Here is a 26,159-nt window from a genome sequence, read left to right as displayed (position 1 = left end):
GGTGTGTGAGGAAGAGTGGTCTTCCCCCGGTAAGAAATTGATAATTTCTACAACGGTTATTGGCAGCGTACCCTTTTCCGCCAGAGGATAGGTCACGCGGGGAAACACCCCATAGGGTAGATACAGCGCTTACACGCTTATCAGAAAAGGTGGCACTACCGTCTCCGGATACGGCCGCCCTGAAGGAACCTGCTGATAGAAAGCAGGAGGTTACCCTATAAGATATGGTCACACACTAGGGCATTATATTGCGACCAGCCGTTGCTTCGGCATGGATGTGCAGTGCTCCCGCTGCGTGGTCAGATTCCCTGTCGGAAAATAACTATGGATAGGGACAATATTTTGCTGAAAATAGAGCATATAAAAGACGTGGTCTTATACATGCATGATGCACAGAGGGATATTTGCCGGCTGGCATCAAAAAATAAGCGCTAGGTCCATTGCCGCCAGATGGGGGTTATGGACTTGGCAATGGTCAGGCGATGCCGACTCGAATCGGCACATGGAAGTTGCCCTATAAGGGGGTAAAACTGTTTGGGGATAGTTTTCAGACCTCGTTTCCACAGCTACTGCTGGGAAATCCTATTTTTTTGCCACAGGCTACCCCACAACAAAAGAAAGCACCGTATCAAGTACAGTCCTTTCGGCCCCAGAAAAGCAAGAGGGCTAGAGGCTCATCCTTTCTGCCGAGAGGCAAAGGTAGAGGAAAAAGCTGCAACACACAGCTAGTTCCCAAGAGCAGAAGTCCTCCCTGCGTCCGGTAGGTCCACAGCATGGTGCTGGGGCTGCTCAGGCGGACCCGGGTACGGTGGGGGCCCGTCTCAGATATTTCAGCGGACAGTGGGCTCTCACATGGATCCCTGGGTCCTTCAAGTAGTATCTCAGGGGTACAGGCTGGAGTTCGAGACGTTCTTCCCCCCGCCGTTTCCTAAAATCTGCCTTACCGGCACCTCCCTCTGCCAGGGAGACGGTGTTGGTGGATATTCAACACTATAATCACAACAAGTGATTGTCAAGTTGCCCCTCCTTCAGCAAGGAAGGGGTTACTATTCCACAGTGGTTGTGGTACCGAAACTGTTCGGTGAGACCCATCTTGAAATTAAAATACTTGAACTTTTATATCAGAAGATTCAAGTTCAAGATGGAATCGCTCAGGGCGGTTATTACGAGCCTGGACGAGGGGGATTACAGGGTCTCCCTGGACATCAAGGATGCGTACCTGCATGTCCCCATTTACCCCCCTCACCAGGAGTACCTCAGATATGTGGTACAGGACTGTCACTATCAGTTCCAGACGCGGCCGTTGGAGTTGTCCACGGCACCGAAGGTGTTTACCTAGGTAATGGCCGAAGTGACGATACTCCTTTGCAAGAAGGAAGTTTTTATTATCCCGTACTTGGACGATCTCCTGATAAAGGCGAGGTCCAAAGAACAGTTGGTAGTGGGGGTAGCACTCTCTCGGGAAGTGCTACAACAGCACGACTGGATTCTCAATATTCCAAAGTCACAGCTGGTCCCGACGACACGTCTTCTGTTCCTGGGAATGTTTCTGAACGCAGACCGGAATAGAGTGTTTCTTCCTGTAGAAAAAGCCGAGGAGTTGTCATCTCTAGTCAGAGACATCCTAAAACCAGGACAGGTGTCGGTACATCAATGCACACGAGTCCTGGGAAAAATGGTAGCTTCGTACGAAGCATAATTCCATTCGGAAGACTCCACGCAAGGACGTTCCAGTGGGACCTGTGGGACTAATGGTCCGGGTCCCATCTACAGATACAACAGCGGATAACCCTGTCAGCAAGAAACAGGGTGTCGCTGCTGTGGTGGCTGCAGAGGGCTCATCTACTAGAGGGCCGCAGATTCGGAATACAGGACTGGGTCCTGGTGACCACGGATGCCAGCCTTCGGGGCTGGGGTGCAGTCACACAGGGAAGAAATTTCCAAGGAGATTTCGCTTCACATAAATATTCTGCAGCTAAGGGCCATTTACAATGCCCTAAGCCAAGCAAGGCCCCTGCTTCGGAACCAGCCGGTACTGATCCAATCAGACGACATCACGGCGGTCGCCCATGTAAACAGACAGGGCGGCACAAGAAGCAGGATGGCGATGGCAGAAGCCACAAGGATTCTCCGATGGGCGACCTACACCCAGGAGAATGGGGACTTCATCCAGAAGTTTTCCAAATGCGGGTAAACCGTTGGGAATGACCACGGGTGGACATGATGGCGTCCCGCCTCAACAAGAAGTTGAAAAGATATTGCGCCAGGTCAAGGGACCCTCAGGCGATCGCTGGGGACGCTCTAGTGACACCGTGGGTGTACCAGTCGGTTTATGTGTCTCCTCCTCTACCTCTCATACCCAAGGTACTGAGAATAATAAGAAGGCGAGGAGTGAAAACCATACTCGGGGTTCCGGATTGGCCATGAAGAGCTTGGTACCCGGAACTTCAAGAGATGCTGGCAGAGGACCCTTGGCCTCTGCCGCTCAGACAAGACCTGCTGCAGCAGGGACCCTGTCTGTTCCAAGACTTACCGCGGCTGCGTTTGACGGCATGGCGGTAGAACACCGGATCCTAAAGGAAAAGGGTATTCCGAAGGAAGTCATCCCTACCCTGATCATAGCCAGGAAGGATGTCACCGCAAGACATTATCGCCGCGTTTGGCGAAAATTTGTTGCTTGGTGGGAGGCCATGAAGGCCCCGACGGAGGAATTTCAACTATGTCGATTCCTGCACTTCCTGCAAGCAGGGGTGACGTTTGGGCCTCAAATTGGGGTCCATCAAGGTCCAGATTTCGGCTCTGTCGATTTTCTTACAGAAAGAACTGGCTTCACTGCCTGAAGTTCAGACTTTGGTTAAAGGAGTACTACATATTCAGCCTCCTTTTGTGCCTCCTGTGGCACTTTTTGGATCTCAACGTGGTGTTGGATTTCCTAAAGTCGCATGGGTTGAGCCACTTAAAACCATGGAGCTAAAGTATCTCGCGTGGAAAGTGGTCATGCTGTTGGCCTTGGCCAGGCGTGTGTCAGAATTGGCGGCTTTGTCATGTAAAAGGCCTTATCTGATTTTCTATATGGATAGGGCAGAGTTGAGGACTCGTCCTCAGTTTCTCCCGAAGGTGGTCTCAGGTTTTCACTTGAACCAACCTATTGTGGTGCCTGCGGCTACTGGGGACTTGGAGGATTCCAAGTTGCTGGACGTAGTCAGGGCCCTGAAAATGTTATTTTTCCAGGACGGCTGGAGTCAGGAAAACTGTCTCGCTGTTTATCCTGATGGCACCCAACAAGCTGGGTGCTCCTGCTTCTAAGCAGTCTATTGCGCGCTGGATTTGTAGCACTAATCAGCTGGCTCATTCTGCGGTTGGATTACCGCAGCCTAAATCAATAAAAGCCCACTCCACAAGGACGGTGGGCTCATCTTGGGCGGCTGCTAGAGGGGTCTCGGCTTTACAACTTTGCCGAGCAGCTACTTGGTCAGGGGCAAACACGTTTGCAAAATTCTATGAATTTGATACCCTGGCTGAGGAGGACCTGGAGTTCTCTCATTCGGTGCTGCAGAGTCATCCGCACTCTCCCGCCCGTTTGGGAGCTTTGGTATAATCCCCATGGTCCTTACGGAGTTCCCAGCATCCACTAGGACGTCAGAGAAAATAAGAATTTACTTACCGATAATTCTATTTCTCGTAGTCCGTAGTGGATGCTGGGCGCCCATCCCAAGTGCGGATTGTCTGCAATACTTGTACATAGTTATTGTTAACTAATCGGGTTCTTGTTGTGAGCCATCTATTCAGAGGCTCCTCTGTTATCATGCTGTTTCATATCACAAGTTGTACGGTGTGATTGGTGTGGCTGGTATGAGTCTTACCCGGGATTCAAAATCCTTCCTTATTGTGTACGCTCGTCCGGGCACAGTATCCTAACTGAGGCTTGGAGGAGGGTCATAGGGGGAGGAGCCAGTGCACACCAGGTAGTCCTAAAGCTTTCTTTTTGTGCCCAGTCTCCTGCGGAGCCGCTATTCCCCATGGTCCTTACGGAGTTCCCAGCATCCACTACGGACTACGAGAAATAGAATTATCGGTAAGTAAATTCTTATTTTTTAACTGGATGTGCTCGCAATGGTTGGCTGTGGCCTAACGAGTACAGTGTCTGCATGCAATGCATGCCAAAAACAATTGTCGGGCTCGCTTCTGCAGATTCACCGCAGGGTGAGGTGGTCTCCAAGGGCCAGGGTGTCTCTACTCTGGTGGCTCAAAGTACAGAATCTAACCGCAGGGAAACGGTTCGGCGCCTGGAATTGGATAATTCTCACGGCGGACGCGAGTCTCAGAGGTTGGGGAGCTGTAGTTCAAAATTTTCAGCTCCAGGGTCTCTGGGCGGATCACGAAAGATTGCTGTCTATAAATGTCCTGGAACTCTGGGCAATTTACAATGCGCCACGACAAGCAGTGCACATGCTGCAGGCTCAGGCTGTTCAGGTGCAGTCAGACAATGCGACGGTGGTCGCATACATCAACAAACAAGGAGGAACGAAAAGCCGCATGGCAATGCGGGAAGTAGCTCGAGTCCTCAATTGGGCCGAGGTGATTTTGTCGGCAGTATTCATTCCAGGAGTGGACAACTGGGAGGCGGATTATCTCAGCTGCCAGGATTTTTATCCAGGGTGTGCATTAAATCCAGAAGTGTTTCACATGCTGGTCCAGAAGTAGGGTTACCCGCAAGTGGACCTGATGGCATCTCGCCACAATTATCAAACGCCCCAGTACGTGTCCAGAACGAGAGATCCAAAGGCAGTGGCGGTGGATGCTCTCACAGTCAAGTGGTAATACAGTCTCGTGTATCTGTTTCCACCGTTTTCCGCTGCTCCCTCTGTTGCTAAAACGGATCAAAAGAGAGTCCGTCACAGTCATACTAGTGGCGCCTCATTGGCCCTCGGAAAGCTTGGTTTTCGGACCTCCGCGGTCTACTCACGGACGTTCCTTGGCCGCTCCCACTGCGTCCGGACCTGTTACAACAGGGTCCATTCTTTTTCTCCAATTTAGCGCGGCTGCGTTTGACGGAGTGGCTGTTGAGACAGCCCTCTTAAAAAGAGAGGGCATTCCAGAATAGGTTATACCAACCATGTTACGAGCTAGGAAGCAGGTTACGGCAGCTCATTATTACAGAACTTGGCGTGCCTATATAGGTTGGTGTGAAGTTCGGAAGTTTCGGACATCATCTTTCAAGTTATCCCGTCTTTTGTTATGTCTACAGATGGGGTTAGATGGAGGTCGGCGTTTATCCACACTAAAGGTGCAGATATCTGCGTCGTCAATTTATTTTCAAAGAAGATTGGCTCTATTGCCGTCGGTACACACCTTTATGCAGGGTGTCCTCAAAGTACAGCCTCCATTTCACTCCACTTACTGCGCCATGGGACTTGAATCTGGGTTTAGATTTCTTATAGTCTTTTTGTTTCGAACCCTTACAACAAGTGGATATTAAGTTTCTCACTTGGGAAACAATTTCTCTCCTAGCCTTAGCTTCGGCAGGGCGGGTTTCAGTTTTGGGTGCCTTGTCATGCAAGCCACCGTATTTAGTGTTTCATAATGACAGAACGGAATTTTAGACGAATCCCGCTTTCCTGCCAAAAGTGGGGTCCTCTTTTCACATCAATCATCCAATAGTAGTTCCTGTGTTAACAGGAGATTCTGGAATTTTGGTTGTGGTACGCACATTACGAGTTTATGTATTCCGAACGTCTACAGTTCCTAAGACGGATACGTTGTTATTCTCTATGATGTGGCCAAGATGGGTTGGCCACCTTCTAAGCAGACCTTATCCAGATGGATAAAACTGACCATACGTCAGGCTTACCTTCATGTTAGGTTACAGCCGCCTACATCAGTAACAGCTCATTCCACACGTTCTCCGGAAATGTCATGGGCAGCTGGTCGTGGAGTTCTACGACACAGCTTTGCAGTGCGGCTACATGGTCTTCAGTGCACATGTTTGTGCGCTTTTACAGGTTTGATACTTTTGCGGCATCAGCATATAGCTTTGGCCGTCTAGTGTTACAGGTGCCAAACAGCTCTCCCGCCCAGGGGGGAAACTTTGGAGTACTCTAGGGACGTACCAGTGACCCCTAGTGGATGAAAAAGAAAATAGGATTTTGGTACTTACCAGGTAAATCCTTTTCTTTGAATCCATAGGGGGCACTGGACGCCCACCCAGAGCAGTTGTTTACCTGGTTGTGGTAAGTGCAGGGAATTTTATGGTAACACACTCTTACCGACTGTTTCAAATTAGAAATTCTATCGGGTTGGTGTCAACTGTTAGTTGTCAGTTTCGTTTGTGTCAACTTTATTGTTGTCCGTTTTTGGTTATATGTATTTCTCCATTGTCGACCTCTATAGCTCCAGTTCGGCTCAGTAAAAAAACACTGAGGTACTCTGGAATATGGAGGGGAGGTATAGTCAAAGTTTAACTATTCAGTGCCTAGTTCCTGTGGAACCGTCCATATCCCTAGAGTACTCCAGTGCCCCCTATGGATTCAAAGAAAAGGATTTACCTGGTAAGTACCAAAATCCTATTTTCCCTCCTGTCCACAGTAGTGGTGGTACAGGTGACTCTGACTCAGAGGGGCAAGGGGTTCTATTCACCGCTGTTTCTAGTCCCGAAACCGAACGGTTCCTTGCGGCCCATTCACAATCTGAAGTCCTTGAACAAGCATGTGCGAATTTCCAAGTTCTGTATGGAAACGCTGCGCTCTATTGTTCCGGCCATGGAGCCTGGGGACTATATGGTCTCATACAGGATGCCTACCTACGTATTCCTATTGCGGTATCTCATCAGCAGTACCTGCGGTTTGCAGTGGGCAACCTTCATTACCAATTTCGGGCGTTACCTTTTGGTTTGACAATGGCTCTGCGAGTCTTCACCAAGGTTATGGCTGTCATGACGACCACACTACGCCGTCAAGGGGTCAGGATACTACCGTACCTAGATGATTTGTTGATCCTGGCGAGTTCCCCAGAATTTCTACTGTGTCATCTCGATTTGACAATACAGTGCATGAAAGCCCACGGATGGCTGATCAGCTGGAAGAAATCCTCCCTGTTTCCGGCTCAGAGCATGGTGCACCTGGGAGCGTTATTGGACACCCACAGCCAACGGTTGTTCCTGTCTCAGGAGAAAGTCCTGAAGCTTCAGGACAAGATCCGATGCTTCCTATCCCGTCCGCAAGTGTCGATCCATGCGGCGATGCAAGTGCTAGGTCTCATGGTGTCGGCTTTGGACATGGTGGAGTATGCTCAATTCCATTCTCGCCCTCTGGAGAAGTTGATTCTGCCCAAGTGGGACAGCCTGCCTCACCGGATCAGATCTCACATGATCTCCCTATCTCCGGAGGTCCGTCTGTCCCTGAGCTGGTGGCTTCAGGACCAACGATTGAGCAGGGGCCATCCCTTCTGGATATCCAACTTGGTCTTGCTGACGACGGATGCCAGTCTGAGAGGTTGGGGCGCAGTGTTGGAACAACACTCTCTCTCTTGGGTCGGTGGACCGAGGAGGAGTCTCTCCTCCCGATAAACATTCTGGAACTGCGGGCAGTGTTCAATGCGTTGACAATGGCCCAGCATCTAATACAGAGCAGACCTGTTCAAGTACAATCGGACAACGCCACCACGGTGGTGTACATCAATCATCAGGGCGGCACTCAAAGCCGCATGGCAATGAGGGAAGTATCAAGGATTCTTCAGTGGGCAGAACGCCATCTGCCGGTCATATCAGCAGTGTTCATTCCGGGCATTCTGAACTGGGAGGCGGACTATCTCAGTCGTCAGGACGTGCATGCCGGAGAATGGAGCCTACATCCGAAGGTGTTTCAACTTCTCGTGGACAAGTGGGGTCTCCCAGATGTGGACCTGATGGCGTCTCGACACAATCACAAGGTTCCGGTCTTCGGAGCAAGTACAAGGGATCCTCAAGCAGCTTTCGTGGATGCTCTGTCAATCCCGTGGAACTTTCGGCTGCCGTATGTGTTCCCTCCGGTGTCCCTCCTGCCCAGAGTAATACGGAAGCTCAAGCAAGAAGGAGGAAACCTACTTCTAGTCGCTCCAGCATGGCCAAGGCGGCACTGGTTCTCCGTTTTACAGGGCCTCTCGGATCGTTCCCTTCTACTTCCACCACGACCAGACCTCCTCGTTCAGGGCCCTTGTGTTTACCAGGATTTGGCCCGTCTGCTTTGATGGCATGGCTCTTGAAGCTTCTTTCCTGAGGGCCAAGGGTTTTTCTGAGGCGGTCGTTCAAACTATGTTGAAAGTCCATAAGCTGGCTTCTGCTCGGATATACCATAGGGTCTGGAATGCTCACCTTACTTGGTGTGCGTCTCACAATCATGACATTTTCAAGTTTAGTACGGCCACACTATTGGCCTTTCTACAGCAAGGCCTGTATTTAGGTCTGCGTCTGGCCTCCCTCAAGGTTCACATCTCGGCCTTGTCGGTTTGGTTTCAGAGAAAGATCGCTACCCTACCTGATGTCCATACATTCACTCAGGGTGTGCTGAGGATTCAGCCTCCTTATGTGCCACCTGTGGCCCCTTGGGATCTGTCCGTGGTTTTGGAGGCTTTGCAAGAGTCTCCGTTTGAGCCTCTTACCTCTGCTGACCTTAAGTGGCTTTCCCTTAAGGTGTTGTTTTTGCTGGCTATTGCTTCAGCTAGAAGGGTCTCGGACTTGGGTGCCTTATCTTTTAAGTCCCCCTATTTGATTTTTCACCGTGACTGGGCGGTTCTTCGGACACGCCCATGTTATTTACCCAGGTGGTGTCTTCTTTCCACCTTAACCAGGAGATTGTGGTTCCGGCCTTTAATTCTCCTGAGTTGTCTTCCAAAGAGCGGTCTTTGGATATGGTACGGGCTCTCCGTATCTATGTGAAGAGAACTTCCTCCATTAGGAAATCCGATTCTCTTTTTGTGTTTGGTTTTCACAAACGGGGCTGGCCTGCTTCTAAGCAGACATTGGCCAGATGGATTAGAATGGTGATTGCACATGCTTATGTACAGGCTGGTCGTCCGGTTCCTGCTACCATCGAAGCCCATTCTACTCGGTTGGTTGGACCTTCTTGGGCGGCCCACCGTGGTGCGACCCTTGAACAATTGTGGGTTCTTGTGCCCGCTAGAGTGCGTCCCCTCCCATAAGGAAATGCTTTAGGACATCCCCGATGTTAATCCTTGTGGAGCCCAGTGTACCCCGCAGCAGAAAACGAGATTTATGGTAAGAACTTACCGTTGTTAAATCTCTTTCTGCGAGGTACACTGGGCTCCACAAGGTGCCCACCCTGACGCACTTAGCTTTTTTGGGTTGGTATTGGTATAGCCGCTGACACCCTCTCCTGTGGTGAGTGTGTGGTGTAATTGGCTACAAGCGGTTGTCGTCTCTGGTACCTGCTACTGCATTGGGCTGGTTAACTAAACTGAGCTCACTGGCATGGAGGTTTATAGAGGAGGCTGCGCTGTGCATCTTGGGAACAGTCTAAAGCTTTGAGCCTGTTGGTTCCTCGGATGAAGATCCTACTCTACACCCCGATGTTATTCCTTGTGGAGCCCAGTGTACCTCGCAGAAAGAGATTTAACAACGGTAAGTTCTTACCATAAATCTCATTATTATTATTTAACTGCTTTGTTAAATGATATTTCTGCAGCGGGGTACACTGGGTTCTACAGGGAATAACATCAGGGGTGTAGAGTAGGATCTTGATCCGAGGCACCAACAGGCTAAAGCTTTGACTGTTCCCAGGCAGCTAACAGGCAGGGCTGCTCCAGTAGCCCTGAAAGAGCTTTAAAGAAGTGAAGATTGAAGACTTCAAGGGCTGCAGCAGAGGCACTAAGAGGTATATTCAATTAAAGTTGGATCCGTTCCGACATGCATTTGTCGAAATGGATCCGACAACCCCTATTCAAATGTCATCTCAATTCGACTTTTTCAAGTCGAATTGAGATGAGGGACCCAGAGGGGGGGAAACCGCGGGGAGATCAGCCGGGAGAAACGCCGGAGATCAGCGCTACAGTAGCGCTGCAGGAGGATGTCACATAGCCGCCCGACCTCACGGCAGTGTCCACCCAGCTCCAGCAAGCGTGACCTCACTTGCTGGAGCCGGGTGGAAGCTGCCATGAGCGGCGCGGCTGTGTTACATCCTCTGGTCCCACATCTCAGTCCGACATTTTTTTTATGTCGGACTGAGATGGTCGAAAAGGAGGGCCAAAACATGTCTGTTTTGGCCCTGTTTTTGACACAAGCACGTGGATCGGCAGCTATTCCAGACCACCAGGGCAGGGGCACAGGTAGGTTTTACTAAAAACCATTTACATATGGCCCACAGTACCCGGTGGTGAAGTCCAGCAAGGGGATAAGGCTCTAACCTGTAGCCCCTCCCCCAGCCGCAGGGCACCATTTATAGTAAATGTTCCAGCCCGGGAACTGCATTTCTCTCTCTCTCTCTCTCTCTCTCTCTCTCTCTCTCTCTCTCTCTCTCTCTCTCTCTCTCTCTCTCTCTCTCTCTCTCTCAAGCATGGCGAGCGAAGCGGTGCACTAATTGGGGTTCCCGGTCACTCTACGAAGAAAACGACACCAAAAAACCATAAAAAACTCATGTCGACCTATTGTCCATGTCGACCTAAGGTGTGTCGACCTGGAGTCCCAGACCCCTTCCTCTCTCGTCCGCGAGTATTGATTCACTCGGCGATGCAAGTACTAGGTGTCTGCTTTCGACATGGTGGAGTACGCTCAATGTCATTCCTGTCCTCTGCAGAAGCTGATTTTTGCCAAATGGGACCGCCTGCCTCACCGGATCAGGTCTCGCATGATCTCATTGTCTCCGGAGGTTCGTCTGTCACTGAGCTGGTGGCTCCAGGACCAACAATTGAGCAGGGGTCGTCCCTTCTGGATCTCCAACTGGGTCCTTCTGACGACGGATGCCAGTCTGAGGGGTTGGGGTGTGGTGTTGGAGCAACACTCCCTTCAGGGTCGGTGGACCAAGTCTCTCCTCCCGATAATCATTCTGGAATTGCGAGCAGTGTTCAATGCTCTTAACCTGGCCCAACATCTGCTACAGAACAGGCCTGTTCAAGTACAGTCGGACAATGCCACCGCGGTGGCGTACATAAATAATCAAGGCGGCGCCGCATGACAATGAGGGAAGTGTCAAAGATTCTTCAGTGGGTGGCACACCATCTGCCAGCAATATCGGCAGTGTTCATTCCGGGGGTACTAAACTGGGAAGCGGACTTCATCAGTCGTCAGGACATACACGCCGGGTAATGGAGCCTCCATCCAGAAGTATTTCAACTCCTAGTGGACAAGTGGGGCCTACCAGATGTAGACCTGATGGCGTCTCAACACAATCACAAGGTTCCGGTCTTCGGAGCAAGGACAAGGGATCCTCAAGCAGCGTTCGTGGACGCACTGGCAATTCCATGGAACTTTCGGCTGCCATACGTGTTCCCTCCGGTGTCACTTCTGCCCAGGATAAGAAAGTTCAAGCAAGAAGGAGGAATCCTACTTCTGATCGCTCCAGCATGGCCCAGATGGCATTGGTTCTCAGACCTACAGGGTCTCTCGATAGAGCGTCCTCTTCTACTTCCACAGCGACCAGACCTCCTCGTTCAGGGCCCTTGTGTGTACCAGGATTTGGCCCGGCTGGCTTTGACGGCATGGCTCTTGAAGCTTCCGTTCTGAGGGCCAAAGGATTTTCTGAGGCGGTCATTCAAACCATGTTGAAGGCCTGTAAACCGGCTTCTGCTCAGATTTATCATAAGGTCTGGAATTCTTACTTTGCTTGGTGCGCAACTAACAATCATGATGCTTACAAGTTTAGTACGCCCAAACTTTTGGCCTTCCTACAACGGGGCCTAGACTTGGGCCTTCGTCTGGCCTCCATCAAGGTTCATATTTCGGCCTTGTCGGTGTGGTTTCAGAGAAATTGCGACTGATGTTAGGATCTTGGGGTTTGTTGGTGGTTCTGGAGGCCTTACAAGAGTCTCCGTTTGAACCTCTTGAGTCTGCGGACCTTAAGTGGCTTATTCTTAAGGTTTTGTTTCTTCTGGCTATTGCCTCTGCTAGACGGGTTTTAGACTTGGGTGCCTTATCCTGTCGGTCTCCCTTTCTGATTTTTCACCATGACCGGGCAGTCCTTCGGACACGCCCTGGTTATCTACCTAAGGTGGTGTCTTTCCACCTTAACAAAGAGATTGTCTGTCTGTTGGACCTTCTTGGGCGGCCCGCGGTGGTGCGACCCTTGAACAATTGTGCAAGGCGGCTACGTGGTCCTCTGTGAAACACATTCATAAGGTTCTATGCCTTCGATACTTCCGCCTCCCAGGATGCTTCCTTTGGATGCCGGGTTCTTGTGCCCGCTACAGTGCGTCCCCTCCCATGAGGAACTGCTTTAGGACATACCCAATGTTATTTCCTGTGGAACCCAGTGTACCCCGCTGCAGAAAAGGAGATTCATGGTGAAAACTTACTGATGTTAAATCTTTCTGCGAGGTACACTGGGTTCCACAGGGCGCCCACCCTGACGCACTTAGCTTCTTTGGGTTTGTATGGCATTAGCCGCTGACACCTTCTCCTGTCGTGAGAATGTGGTGTACGTGGCTACTAACGGTTGTCGTCTCTTTTGCCTGCTACTGCATTGGACTGCTAACGAAACTGAGTTCCTGTGCATGGAGGCGGAGTTATAAAGGAGGCGGCGCTGAGCATCTTGGGAGCAATCAAAGCTTTAGCCTGTTGGTGCCTCGAATCAAGAGCCTACTCTACACCCCCGATGTTATTCCCTGTGGAACCCAGTGTACCTCGCAGAAAGAGATTTCTCTGACGTCCTAGTGGATGCTGGGACTCCGTCAGGACCATGGGGAATAGCGGCTCCGCAGGAGACAGGGCACAAAATTTAAAAGTTTGACCACTAGGTGGTGTGTACTGGCTCCTCCCCCTATGACCCTCCTCCAAGCCTCAGTTAGGTTTTTGTGCCCGTCCGAGCAGGGTGCAATCTAGGTGGCTCTCCTAAAGAGCTGCTTAGAAAAAGTTTGTTAGGTTTTTTATTTTCAGTGAGTCCTGCTGGCAACAGGCTCACTGCAACGAGGGACTTAGGGGAGAAGAAGTGAACTCACCTGCGTGCAGGATGGATTTGTTTCTTAGGCTACTGGACACTAGCTCCAGAGGGACGATCACAGGTACAGCCTGGATGGGTCACCGGAGCCGCGCCGCCGACCCCCTTGCAGATGCCGAATAGAGAAGAGGTCCAGAAACCGGCGGCAGAAGACGTCTCAGTCTTCATGAGGTAGCGCACAGCACTGCAGCTGTGCGCCATTGCTCTCCGCACACTTCACACCAGCGGTCACTGAGGGTGCAGGGCGCTGGGGGGGGCGCCCTGGGCAGCAATGTAATATACCTATTCTGGCTAAAATATATCACATATAGCCCCTGGGGCTATATGGATGTATTTAACCCCTGCCAGGTTCCAAAAAAACCGGGAGAAGAAGCCCGCCGAAAAGGGGGCGGGGCCTATTCTCCTCAGCACACAGCGCCATTTTCCTGCCCAGCTCCGCTGCGAGGAAGGCTCCCAGGACTCTCCCCTGCACTGCACTACAGAAACAGGGTAAAAACAGAGAGGGGGGGCACTTTTTGGCGATATTTATAATATTTGAGCTGCTATAAAGGGAACACACTTATTAAGGTTGTCCCTATATATATTTATAGCGCTTGGGTGTGTGCTGGCAAACTCTCCCTCTGTCTCCCCAAAGGGCTAGTGGGGTCCTGTCTTCTATCAGAGCATTCCCTGTGTGTCTGCTGTGTGTCGGTACGTGTGTGTCGACATGTATGAGGACGATGTTGGCGTGGAGGCGGAGCAATTGCCTGTAATGGTGATGTCACCCCCTAGGGAGTCGACACCAGAATGGATGGCTTTGTTTATGGAATTACGGGATAGTGTCAGCACGCTACAAAAGTCGGTTGACGACATGAGACAGCCGGCAAACCAGTTAGTACCTGTCCAGGCGTCTCAGACACCGTCAGGGGCTGTAAAACGCCCTTTACCTCAGTCGGTCGACACAGACCCAGACACTGACACTGAATCCAGTGTCGACGGTGAAGAAACAAACGTATTTTCCAGTAGGGCCACACGTTATATGATCACGGCAATGAAGGAGGCTTTGCATATCTCTGATACTGCAAGTACCACAAAAAGGGGTATTATGTGGGGTGTGAAAAAACTACCGATAGTTTTTCCTGAATCAGAGGAACTGAATGAAGTGTGTGATGAAGCGTGGGTTACCCCAGATAGAAAACTGCTAATTTCAAAGAAGTTATTGGCATTATACCCTTTCCCGCTAGAGGTTAGGGCGCGCTGGGAAACACCTCCTAGGGTGGATAAGGCGCTCACACGCTTATCAAAGCAAGTGGCGTTACCGTCTCCTGATACGGCCGCCCTCAAGGATCCAGCTGATAGGACGCTGGAGAATACATTAAAAAGTATATACACACATACGGGTGTTATACTGAGACCAGCAATCGCCTCAGCCTGGATGTGCAGTGCTGGCGTGGCTTGGTCGGAGTCACTGTCTGAAAATATTGATACCCTGGATAGGGACAGTATTTTACTGACTATAGAGCAGTTAAAGGATGCATTTCTTTATATGCGAGATGCACAGAGAGATATTTGCACTCTGGCATCAAGAGTAAGTGCGATGTCCATATCTGCCAGAAGAAGTTTATGGACGCGCCAGTGGTCAGGTGATGCGGATTCCAAACGACATATGGAAGTATTGCCGTATAAGGGGGAGGAATTATTTGGGGTCGGTCTATCTGATCTGGTGGACACTGCAACGGCCGGAAAATCCACCTTTTTACCCCAGGTCACCTCCCAGCAGAAAAAGCTGCAGGCTTTTCAGCCGCAGTCCTTTCGTTCCTATAAGAACAGGTGGACCCCTGGATCCTGCAGGTAGTATCTCAGGGTTACAGGTTGGAATTCGAGAAGTCCCCTCCTCGCCGTTTCCTAAAGTCTGCTTTGCCAACGTCTCCCTCCGACAGGGCGACGGTATTGGAGGCCATTCACAAGCTGTATTCTCAGCAGGTGATAGTCAAGGTACCCCTCCTACAACAGGGACAGGGGTATTACTCCACGCTATTTGTGGTACCGAAGCCGGACGGCTCGGTAAGACCGATTCTAAATCTAAAATCTCTGAACCTGTACATACAAAAATTCAAGTTCAAGATGGAGTCACTCAGAGCAGTGATAGCGAATCTGGAAGAAGGGGATTTTATGGTGTCCTTGGACATCAAGGATGCTTACCTTCATGTTCCAATTTGTCCTTCACACCAAGGGTACCTCAGGTTCGTGGTCCAAAACTGTCATTATCAGTTTCAGACGCTGCCGTTTGGATTGTCCACGGCACCCCGGGTCTTTACCAAGGTAATGGCCGAAATGATGATCCTTCTTCGAAGAGAAGGCGTCTTAATTATCCCTTACTTGGACGATCTCCTGATAAGGGCAAGATCCAGAGAACAGCTGGAGGTGGGAGTAGCACTAACCCAAGTAGTGCTCCAACAACACGGGTGGATTCTGAATTTTCCAAAATCCCAACTGATCCCGACGACACGTCTGTTGTTCCTAGGGATGATTCTGGACACTGTTCAGAAAAAGGTATTTCTTCCGGAGGAGAAAGCCAGGGAGTTATCCGATCTAGTCAGGAACCTCCTAAAACCAGGAAAAGTATCTGTGCATCAATGCACAAGAGTCCTGGGAAAAATGGTAGCTTCTTACGAAGCGATTCCATTCGGCAGATTCCATGCACAAACTTTTCAGTGGGATCTGCTGGACAAATGGTCCGGATCGCATCTGCAGATGCATCAGCGGATAAAATTGTCCACAAGGACAAGAGTGTCTCTGCTATGGTGGTTGCAGAGTGCTCATCTGTTAGAGGGCCGCAGATTCGGCATACAGAACTGGGTCCTAGTGACCACGGATGCCAGCCTGAGAGGCTGGGGAGCGGTCACACAGGGAAGAAACTTCCAGGGCGTGTGGTCAAGCCTGGAGACGTCTCTTCACATAAATATACTGGAGCTAAGAGCAATCTACAATGCTCTAAGCCTGGCAAAACCTCTGCTTCAGGGTCAGCCGGTGTTGATCCAGTCAGACAACATCACGGCAGTCGCCCACGTAAACAGACAGGGCGGCACAAGAAGCAGGAGGGCAATGGCAGAAGCTGCAAGGATTCTCCGCTGGGCAGAAAATCATGTGTTAGCACTGTCAGCTGTGTTCATCCCGGGAGTGGACAACTGGGAAGCAGACTTCCTCAGCAGACACGATCTGCACCCGGGAGAGTGGGGACTTCATCCAGAAGTCTTCCACATGATTGTGGTCCATTGGGAAAGACCAATGGTGGACATGATGGCGTCCCGCCTCAACAAAAAACTGGACAGGTATTGCGCCTGGTCAAGAGACCCTCAGGCAATAGCTGTAGACGCTCTGGTAACACCATGGGTGTACCAGTCAGTGTATGTGTTTCCTCCTCTGCCTCTCATACCAAAAGTACTGAGAATTATACGGCAAAGGGGAGTAAGAACGATACTCGTGGCTCCGGATTGGCCAAGAAGAACTTGGTACCCGGAACTTCAGGAGATGCTCACGGAAGATCCGTGGCCTCTACCCCTAAGACGGGACCTGCTTCAGCAGGGACCGTGTCTATTCCAAGACTTACCGCGGCTGCGTTTGACGGCATGGTGGTTGAACGCCGAATCCTAAGGGAAAAAGGCATTCCGGAAGAGGTCATCCCTACCCTGGTAAAAGCCAGGAAGGAGGTGACTGCACAACATTATCACCGCATTTGGAGAAAATATGTTGCGTGTTGTGAGGCCAGGAAGGCCCCGACGGAGGAATTTCAACTGGGTCGATTCCTACATTTCCTGCAAACAGGATTGTCTATGGGCCTCAAATTAGGGTCCATTAAGGTTCAAATTTCGGCCCTGTCGATTTTCTTCCAGAAAGAATTGGCTTCAGTTCCTGAAGTCCAGACTTTTGTAAAAGGAGTACTACATATACAGCCCCCGGTTGTGCCCCCAGTGGCACCGTGGGATCTTAATGTAGTTTTGGATTTTCTCAAATCCCATTGGTTTGAGCCACTCAAATCGGTGGATTTGAAATATCTTACATGGAAAGTAACCATGCTACTGGCCCTGGCTTCAGCCAGGAGAGTGTCAGAATTGGCGGCTTTATCGTATAAAAGCCCATATCTGATTTTCCATTCGGACAGGGCAGAACTGCGGACGCGTCCTCACTTTCTGCCTAAGGTGGTTTCAGCGTTTCACCTGAACCAGCCTATTGTGGTGCCTGCGGCTACTAGCGATTTGGAGGATTCCAAGTTGCTGGACGTTGTCAGAGCATTGAAAATATATATTTCAAGGACGGCTGGAGTCAGAAAATCTGACTCGCTGTTTATACTGTATGCACCCAGCAAGCTGGGTGCTCCTGCTTCTAAGCAGACGATTGCTCGTTGGATTTGTAGCACAATTCAACTTGCACATTGTGTGGCAGGCCTGCCACAGCCTAAATCTGTCAAGGCCCATTCCACAAGGAAGGTGGGCTCATCTTGGGCGGCTGCCCGAGGGGTCTCGGCATTACAACTCTGCCGAGCAGCTACGTGGTCAGGGGAGAACACGTTTGTAAAATTCTACAAATTTGATACCCTGGCTAAGGAGGACCTGGAGTTCTCTCATTCGGTGCTGCAGAGTCATCCGCACTCTCCCGCCCGTTTGGGAGCTTTGGTATAATCCCCATGGTCCTGACGGAGTCCCAGCATCCACTAGGACGTCGGAGAAAATAAGATTTTACTTACCGATAAATCTATTTCTCGTAGTCCGTAGTGGATGCTGGGCGCCCATCCCAAGTGCGGATTGTCTGCAATACTTGTACATAGTTATTGTTACAAAAAAAATCGGATTGTTATTGTTGTGAGCAGTCTGTTCAGAGGCTCCTACGTTTGTCATACTGTTAACTGGGTTCAGATCACAAGTTGTACGGTGTGATTGGTGTGGCTGGTATGAGTCTTACCCGGGATTCAAAATCCTTCCTTATTGTGTACGCTCGTCCGGGCACAGTATCCTAACTGAGGCTTGGAGGAGGGTCATAGGGGGAGGAGCCAGTACACACCACCTAGTGGTCAAACTTTTAAATTTTGTGCCCTGTCTCCTGCGGAGCCGCTATTCCCCATGGTCCTGACGGAGTCCCAGCATCCACTACGGACTACGAGAAATAGATTTATCGGTAAGTAAAATCTTATTTTAACAACGGTAAGTTCTTGCCATAAATCTCCTTATTATTAAGCTTTCACTTGTGATTGTGCATAATATCAGCATTTGGCAACACTAGTTCCTTTCATGTGTAGAAGCAGCCTTAAGGGTTTAAAACTACATACTTCTGTTGGCCAAAGTCCGCAGCCAAGCCAACCGACAAGCCCGCCACATGACAGGGCGGGCCTCCACCTGGGAAATCCCAGCGTAGGAGTTTGGCTTCTGTTTTTAGCAGAGACATGGATGGCAACCACAATGGATGCCTGGATCATAGGTGTCGTTTTTCGGGGCTACGCGCAAAACCTTCCGGGATTGTCCTCCAACCAAGTACGTTACAACGGGTGGTATTCATGTGACCGGCGGTCGGGAGACCGACAGTCACATGACCACCTCCAGCATCCCGACCCCTCACTATCCCGATGGTCGGCATGCCGACCAACAGGGACCATTTCCACTTGTGGGTGTCCACGACACCCATAGACTGGGAATAGAACCCGTGGCCACCGAGCCCGCAGCGTGGCAAGCGCAGCGAGCCCGCAAAGGGCTTGCTGCACTCGCCCCTCCCTGCCAGGATCCTGGCGTCGGTATGCTGCCGGGATCCCGGCGTCGGTAGGCTGACCGCCGGTCAGCCATACTACACCCGTTACAACAGGCGTTCCAGCATATTCAAGAAAAGCAGTAACCCTCCAGGAGTGAATCCACTCCCTTCAGTCCAGTTCCCCCAGCACACCTTGGCACCGTTTTTTATGCCAATCTCTTCGCATCATCATCATCCACCATCCTCCATCAATCATCATCATCCCCATCCCCAATTACATAGTGAACAAATAAGCAAAACGTGAAGATAGTGACTTAGTACAGAAGTTGGATGGCTCGTTACGACCCATCCTCAATTTAAAGTCTCTCAACAGGTACCTGTGGGTACCCAAGTTCTGGATGGAGTCCCTGCACTCCATCATGTTGGCCTTGGAACTGGGGGACTTCATGGCCTCCCTGTATATCCAGGATGCCTACTTACATATTCCCATCAGGGACAGTCATCAGCGCTTCTTGAGGTTTGTGGTGCGGGAGGATCACTTCCAATTTAGAGCAGTGCCAATTGAAATATTCTTGGCTTTGCGTGTCTAGACGAAAGTCATGGCAGTCACCAGGGAATTTGAATACTCCTTATCTATTGCTAATGGCCCAGTTGCTGGAGGTTCTATGGGACCATATCCGCATCGCCGGTGAACGTTCTTCAGTCTCACGAATGGCTCTTCAGTTGGCGGAAATCCTCCTGGACTCTGACTCAGGTGATGTTAAATCTGTGAGCCTTGCTGAACTCCAGGGTCTGGCATGTGTTCCTTCCCAGCAACAAGTTGCAGTCCCTACAGGCCAAGACTCGTGCCTTCTTAGGCTGCAATGAGTGTCCATCCACTCTTGCATGCAGGTTCTGGGCTCTCTCGTGTCAACATTCAACATGGTGGAGTGTTCCTAATTTCATTCCTGGCCCTCACAGTAGGAGATCCTGGTGGAGTGGAACCACTCCACACTCCACCTGAAGTCACAGATGACTTTCTTTTCACCGAAGGTCTGTCTTTCCCTCTTGTGGTGGCTCCATCTGTTTCATCTGGACAAGGGACGCCCCTCTTTGGTCCAGGATTGGGTCCTGCTAACCACAGACGCAAGTCATCAGGGTTGGGGAGCAGTAAACTGCCAACAAATGTTTCAGGGTTGATGAACTCAGGAAAGCAGATTTCCCATCAACATGCTGGAGCTCAGGACGATGTGCAGGGCACTCTTCCTGGTGCAGTCTCTTCTGCAACGCTGACCAGTATAGGTTCAGTCGGATAGTGCATCAACTTTTGCCTACATAAACCATTAGTGAGGTACGCACAGTCGCGCTGCCATACTGAAGTGCGTCACATCCTTCGGTAGGTATACCCAGTGCTTATGCTTAACGCCTCCTTTGTGTGTATTAGTTTCTCTGAAAAGTGCTTTTGCATTTTCCCTTTGGTATTACTATTCAGATTTATTTAATTATAATAAGTAGGAATAATGCTTAACATTAACTTGTTCTTATTTTCAGTGTCTCCTATTTATGAGTGTACTTTGTATGTATTAATATGTTTAGTCTATCTACATATATTCAGATGTAATAGGAATAATAAGCTGTAAAAAAATTGGTTTTATTGAAATTATTATTATTTATTATCATTTATAAGGCACCACATGGGATCCGCAGCGCCCAATTTCACAGTAAACAAATATGCAAAACATGAAGACAGTGACTTACAATTCAATACAATATAGGATAAGTACAGGGTATATAAAAATAGCTGCATCAGTAAACAGCAGTGAAATAAGTATCTGGGTGACAGAAAACCGAGGGATTTGGTGCCATTAAAGGGAGTATTGAAAAGAAGATAGGTTAAGTAAGAGACGAAAAAGCACATGAGGGAAGAAGGCCCTGCTCGTGAGAGCTTACATTATAAAGGGGAGGGGCAGACAGACAGACGGGTGACACAGATGGGGTAGAAAGTGAGCGTGGGCCCCAGAAGGCTTAGGATGAGAGACAGCTGGGTTGGGTTAAGAAGTGTCTTGAGAGCCCATGTGAAGTTTTGTAGAGAGGTTTAACCCTGATAATGAGTTATTACGTAAGCAAATACATTTTCATTGCTTTATATGCAGATAAATGAAAGCCTGTCCATAATATTGTTTTCATTCAGTGAACACTGATCGTTCAAAGAGCCCTAATATGAATTACTAGATCACAAATTGTGCATTCAGGCCAATATGGACGATCTCGCCCATAGTTGCCTGCACTGCTATGGAGCCGGATGACGGCGGGAGTGAAGAAAGTTTACTCACCCTGCCGCCAGGCCGGCCGTATCCGCCGTCGGGCAGCTCGGCGGTGGATCACGCAGTCTGTAGGGCTCTTAAGGCCAACATCTTGTACCTGTGTTGACTGTCATGTTTTAGGCTCTATGTCCATATTTTCATGGCATTCCCTTTTGTATATCTTATTATTTAAGTAAAAAGATAAAAAAATTGAGGTTGTGGACAAATATTATTATTATTATTATTATTATTATTATTATTATTACTACAGGATCCACAATCAGATAATTATTTAGTAATACATATGGGGGCAAATTCATCATGAAAAAAATGTGAAATGAGAATTTTTAGTTTTCAATTCTCATTCTTCTCTTTCACATTTTTTTCATTATTCATCAAGCATGTATCATAAATTTATCCCTTCCGAAAAACTGCTTATTTTGCAGAGACTGCTTTACGGAAAGTGATAAATTTCCCGTGCTGCGGTCTTTTTTTAAATTTTTTTTTATGTGCTTTATGCTCAGTCCAGTCTCCAAACAAGGAAGTGAGCCACACGCTCATTTGTATATACATACATACATACATACATACATACATACATACATACATGGTCCTAACTGAAGTGCTTTGGGCAGGTGCATGACTGCTGCATGGATGCCTCTTCTTTGTCTTCTGGGAGGAGTCGTCGGCAGATGATTGCTTTTTTTGACAGATGGGGCCATGCTCCTTCATTCTTCCTCCACATGGTGGGACACAGAATTACTTCATTGGTGAGCGCAAGGGGGGCATCCACAGGTTTCTAGCAGGGCACCCGCTCCGTGTAACAGCATAGAGCGCCCTGCGCTTTCAGGGAAAAGCTCAAACAGAAGGCATTCAGGTTGGCATCTGGTGAGTTGGATGTGATCGTGAGCTTCCTGTGCGGCTGCATCAGTTGAGATCTCTACTGTATCTTCCCTGCAGTGAAGTATTTCGTCATATAGGCACACAGCGCACCACACACCTGACACTGCTATAATGTACTTGTTCATGCCCTGTTTAAGTTGTAACATCTTCAATGTATGGATATGGAAGACTGTATGCAGCATTATTCAACATATTACATTAATATGGAAAATAAATAAAATCAAAGCCTGATAACCTTATGAATGCATTAAAACATGGTTGAGCAAGGTTTCTAATACGTGATTAATTCTTTTTTTCAATTAAAACATTAATGCAAAAAACAAAAACCTGGTTTAAAAAAAACAAAACAAACAAGAACTGTTTGAAACTAAAAAAAAGCGTAACACCCCTCCTTTCTCCCCTTCCACCCCCCCCCCCCCCCCCCCAAAAAAAAAAAGTTTTTTTTCTGGCAACCCTGATCTCCGGAGCACAAAATTGGGAGTCGGACTTTCTCAGCCATCAGCACGTTCATTCAGGCGAGTGGTCTGTTCTCCCGGGCGTCTTTCAACTCTTGGTCCTGACAAATATCGACAGGATGGCATCTGGTCTTCCCTGATACTGCTTGCTCACTAATGATCCGGGAGCTCCCCTGGTGGTTGCTCTGATGGCTTGATGGACCTTCCCAGTCATATACATCTTCCCTCCGATCTTGCTTGTTGCAAGGGTTCTTGCAAATTGAAACAGGAAGGTGGCTCCAGACTGGCCATGCAGAGCTTGTTACGCAGATCTGCTGGGTCTCTCTATAGACACTCTGCTACCGCTTCCTCCCAGACTAGTTGTTCTCTCAAGGCCCGTGCTTCCCTCCGAATCTGTGTTGCCTAGCTTTGACAGGGTGGCTCTTGAGACACCTGTCTTAAGAGCTAAAGGTTTCTCAGAATCGGTTATTTGTACAAACCTTCATCTGCCAGAATTTATCACAGGGTTTTCTGGACAAATTTTCTTTGGTGTTCGGCTCGGAGCTTGAATCCCAAATCCTTCCACCTGACGCGGGTCCTGTCCTTTCTACAAGTAAGTCTGGGTTTCGGTCTGCACCTTTCCTTCTAAACAAACCTTGGTCCGATGGCTCTGTATAACTATTCGGCAGCGGACATTCCTGTCCCAGATTGGTATGGGCTCATTCCACCTGGTTGGTGGGTACTTCGTGGGCAGCTATGCGTGGCACCTCTGCGGAGCATCTATGCAAAGTGGCTACATGGTCCTAGCACATACGTTCAGCAACTTTTATTCCTTTGATACCTTCGCCATTGTGGATGCAGCATTTAGGCGAAGGGTCTTCAGGAGCCTCACCTCCCCTAGGGGGGCCTGCTTTGGGATGTTACATGGTCTGAAAAAGGGATTTGTGTCTTACTTGTAAAATCCTTTTCTTTGAGTACATGGCGCCAACCCTGATGTACCTGGCTTTGAGGGTTATGTTGCACTGTTGTTGTTGTTCGTTCCCATGTTCTCTACCATGTGTGTGTTTGCACTGCGTGTTTGCCTTTTCTTCCTTCTGCTTTTTCCTGCTCATTGCCTTGGGTTTGTTAACCTAACTGGCGACCCGGAGGCTGGGGATGGGGCCTAGGGGGGAGAGCCAACCTGACTGCTCGGAGAAGAACTTAACTGTTTGGTGCCCGGCTCAGCTCACCACCCTGGTCTGAAGCCTTTGTCCCCCATGTACTCAAAGAAAATATTTTACAGTTAGGACAAAAATCCCTTTATTGTTAATTTAGGAAAAAATGGAAACAATGTAATATCTTTTATTCCTGCTTTACCAGTCATAGCTTTAACAAGTATTTGTTCTATTCCCAAGGGTTATACATCATGCATTTAATAGAAGAAAAGTATAAACCAGTTGCCCAGATGTTGTTGTCGGGTGGAACATGTCCTAGATGTGTCCTTCGCTTGTGCTGTGTTGGATCTCCCACTCTCTACCGGCTTCCATACAAGGTATTGTTTGCTGTTTTAATAGATTACAGGGCATCTCATCATCATCATCATCATCAGCTCTCTCCATTACTATATTTCCAGTTTAAAAACTATATATATTTTTTTGTATTAATATCCATGAGTACTATTATTCCTATTTGCCAGTAAAATTGCTTATTTGGGATGCATTGAGCATCCTGGTGATCGTGATGCCGGTGGTCATGTGACAGTTACCGGAATCCCAACACCACTCGGGAGACCAGTGTCGGAACACCGACAGCTGGCATCCAGAAGGGATAGGGTCCTGGGAGGTAAAGGGGGTGGGGCACTAGAGTGAGTGGTTATCCCTAGCCACCACATGGTAGGGGGGGGTGGGGGACAGTAAAAATATTTCCCCCCACCCGTTCCCCGATGTCGGCATCTTCAATGTCAGGATGCCCCTGACGGTCATGTGACTGCTGGCATCCAGACCGTCAGGATGCCATACTGAACCCGCTCATTGGATGGATGAGCTGCACGGTGAAGGTTCTTCTTTCAAAACTGTATTTGTTATTAGATTTAGAGATGCACCTTTAGTGTTCACTGTAGGCTGTTTCTCTAACGTCCTAGTGGATGCTGGGGACTCCGTCAGGACCATGGGGAATAGCGGCTCCGCAGGAGACAGGGCACAAAAGCAAGCTTTTAGGATCACATGGTGTGTACTGGCTCCTCCCCCTATGACCCTCCTCCAAGCCCCAGTTAGGTTTTTGTGCCCGGCCGAGAAGGGTGCAATCTAGGTGGCTCTCTTAAAGAGTTGCTTAGAAAAAGTTTTTAGGTTCTTTATTTTCAGTGAGTCCTGCTGGCAACAGGCTCACTGCATCGAGGGACTTAGGGGAGAGATTTTCAACTCACCTGCGTGCAGGATGGATTGGATTCTTAGGCTACTGGACATAGCTCCAGAGGGAGTCGGAACACAGGGCTCGCCCTGGGGTTCGTCCCGGAGCCGCGCCGCCGACCCCCCTTGCAGATGCTGAAGATGAAGAGGTCCGGAACCAGGCGGCAGAAGACTCTCAGTCTTCATCAGGTAGCGCACAGCACTGCAGCTGTGCGCCATTGTTGTCAGCACACTTCACACAGCGGTCACGGAGGGTGCAGGGCGCTGGGGGGGGGGGCGCCCTGGGCAGCAATGTATAATACCTGTATGGCGAAAAATACATCACATATAGCCCTTGAGGCTATATGGATGTATTTCTCTATCGTCCTAGTGGATGCTGGGGTTCCTGAAAGGACCATGGGGAATAGCGGCTCCGCAGGAGACAGAGCACAAAAAGTAAAGCTTTTCCAGATCAGGTGGTGTGCACTGGCTCCTCCCCCTATGACCCTCCTCCAGACTCCAGTTAGATTTTTGTGCCCGGCCGAGAAGGGTGCAATCTAGGTGGCTCTCCTAAAGAGCTGCTTAGAAAAAGTTTAGCTTAGGTTTTTTATTTTACAGTGAGTCCTGCTGGCAACAGGATCACTGCAACTGAGGGGAGAAGAAGTGAACTCACCTGCGTGCAGGATGGATTGGCTTCTTGGCTACTGGACATCAGCTCCAGAGGGACGATCACAGGTACAGCCTGGATGGTCACCGGAGCCGCGCCGCCGGCCCCCTTGCAGATGCTGAAGTCAGAAGAGGTCCAAAATCGGCGGCTGAAGACTCCTGCAGTCTTCTAAAGGTAGCGCACAGCACTGCAGCTGTGCGCCATTTTCCTCTCAGCACACTTCACACGCAGTCACTGAGGGTGCAGGGCGCTGGGGGGGGGCGCCCTGGGAGGCAAATGTAACCTATATAAAGGCTAAAAATACCTCACATATAGCCCCCAGAGGCTATATGGAGATATTTAACCCCTGCCTGGATTCACTAAATAGCGGGAGACGAGCCCGCCAAAAAAGGGGCGGGGCCTATCTCCTCAGCACACGGCGCCATTTCCTCTCACAGCTCCGCTGGTCAGGACGGCTCCCAGGTCTCTCCCCTGCACTGCACTACAGAAACAGGGTAAAACAGAGAGGGGGGGCAAATTTATGGCGATATTTTTATATATATAAAGCAGCTATAAGGGAGCACTTATTATAAGGCTATCCCTGTTATATATAGCGCTTTTGGTGTGTGCTGGCAAACTCTCCCTCTGTCTCCCCAAAGGGCTAGTGGGTCCTGTCT

The 26,159-nt window shown here is 49.5% G+C and overlaps 1 protein-coding gene across 4 annotated transcripts in view; it reads left to right on the top strand.

The window, feature by feature from the left end:
* PUS10 (pseudouridine synthase 10) overlaps positions 1-26,159 on the top strand; it is a 236,160-nt gene that overhangs the window by 13,226 nt on the left and 196,775 nt on the right. For all 4 annotated transcript variants that reach the window (XM_063918222.1, XM_063918221.1, XM_063918223.1 and 1 more), the window contains exon 2: positions 23,868-24,004. In XM_063918222.1, coding sequence (XP_063774292.1) covers positions 23,879-24,004 — 126 coding nt within the window. In that variant the 5' untranslated portion in view covers positions 23,868-23,878. The remainder of the gene's footprint in view (positions 1-23,867; positions 24,005-26,159) is intronic.

This window comes from Pseudophryne corroboree, chromosome 4, assembly GCF_028390025.1.
Source record: "Pseudophryne corroboree isolate aPseCor3 chromosome 4, aPseCor3.hap2, whole genome shotgun sequence".
NCBI classification, from domain to species: domain Eukaryota; kingdom Metazoa; phylum Chordata; class Amphibia; order Anura; family Myobatrachidae; genus Pseudophryne; species Pseudophryne corroboree.
Note: the sequence above shows the minus strand (reverse complement) of the source record. Positions and strands in the feature narration are given on the sequence as shown.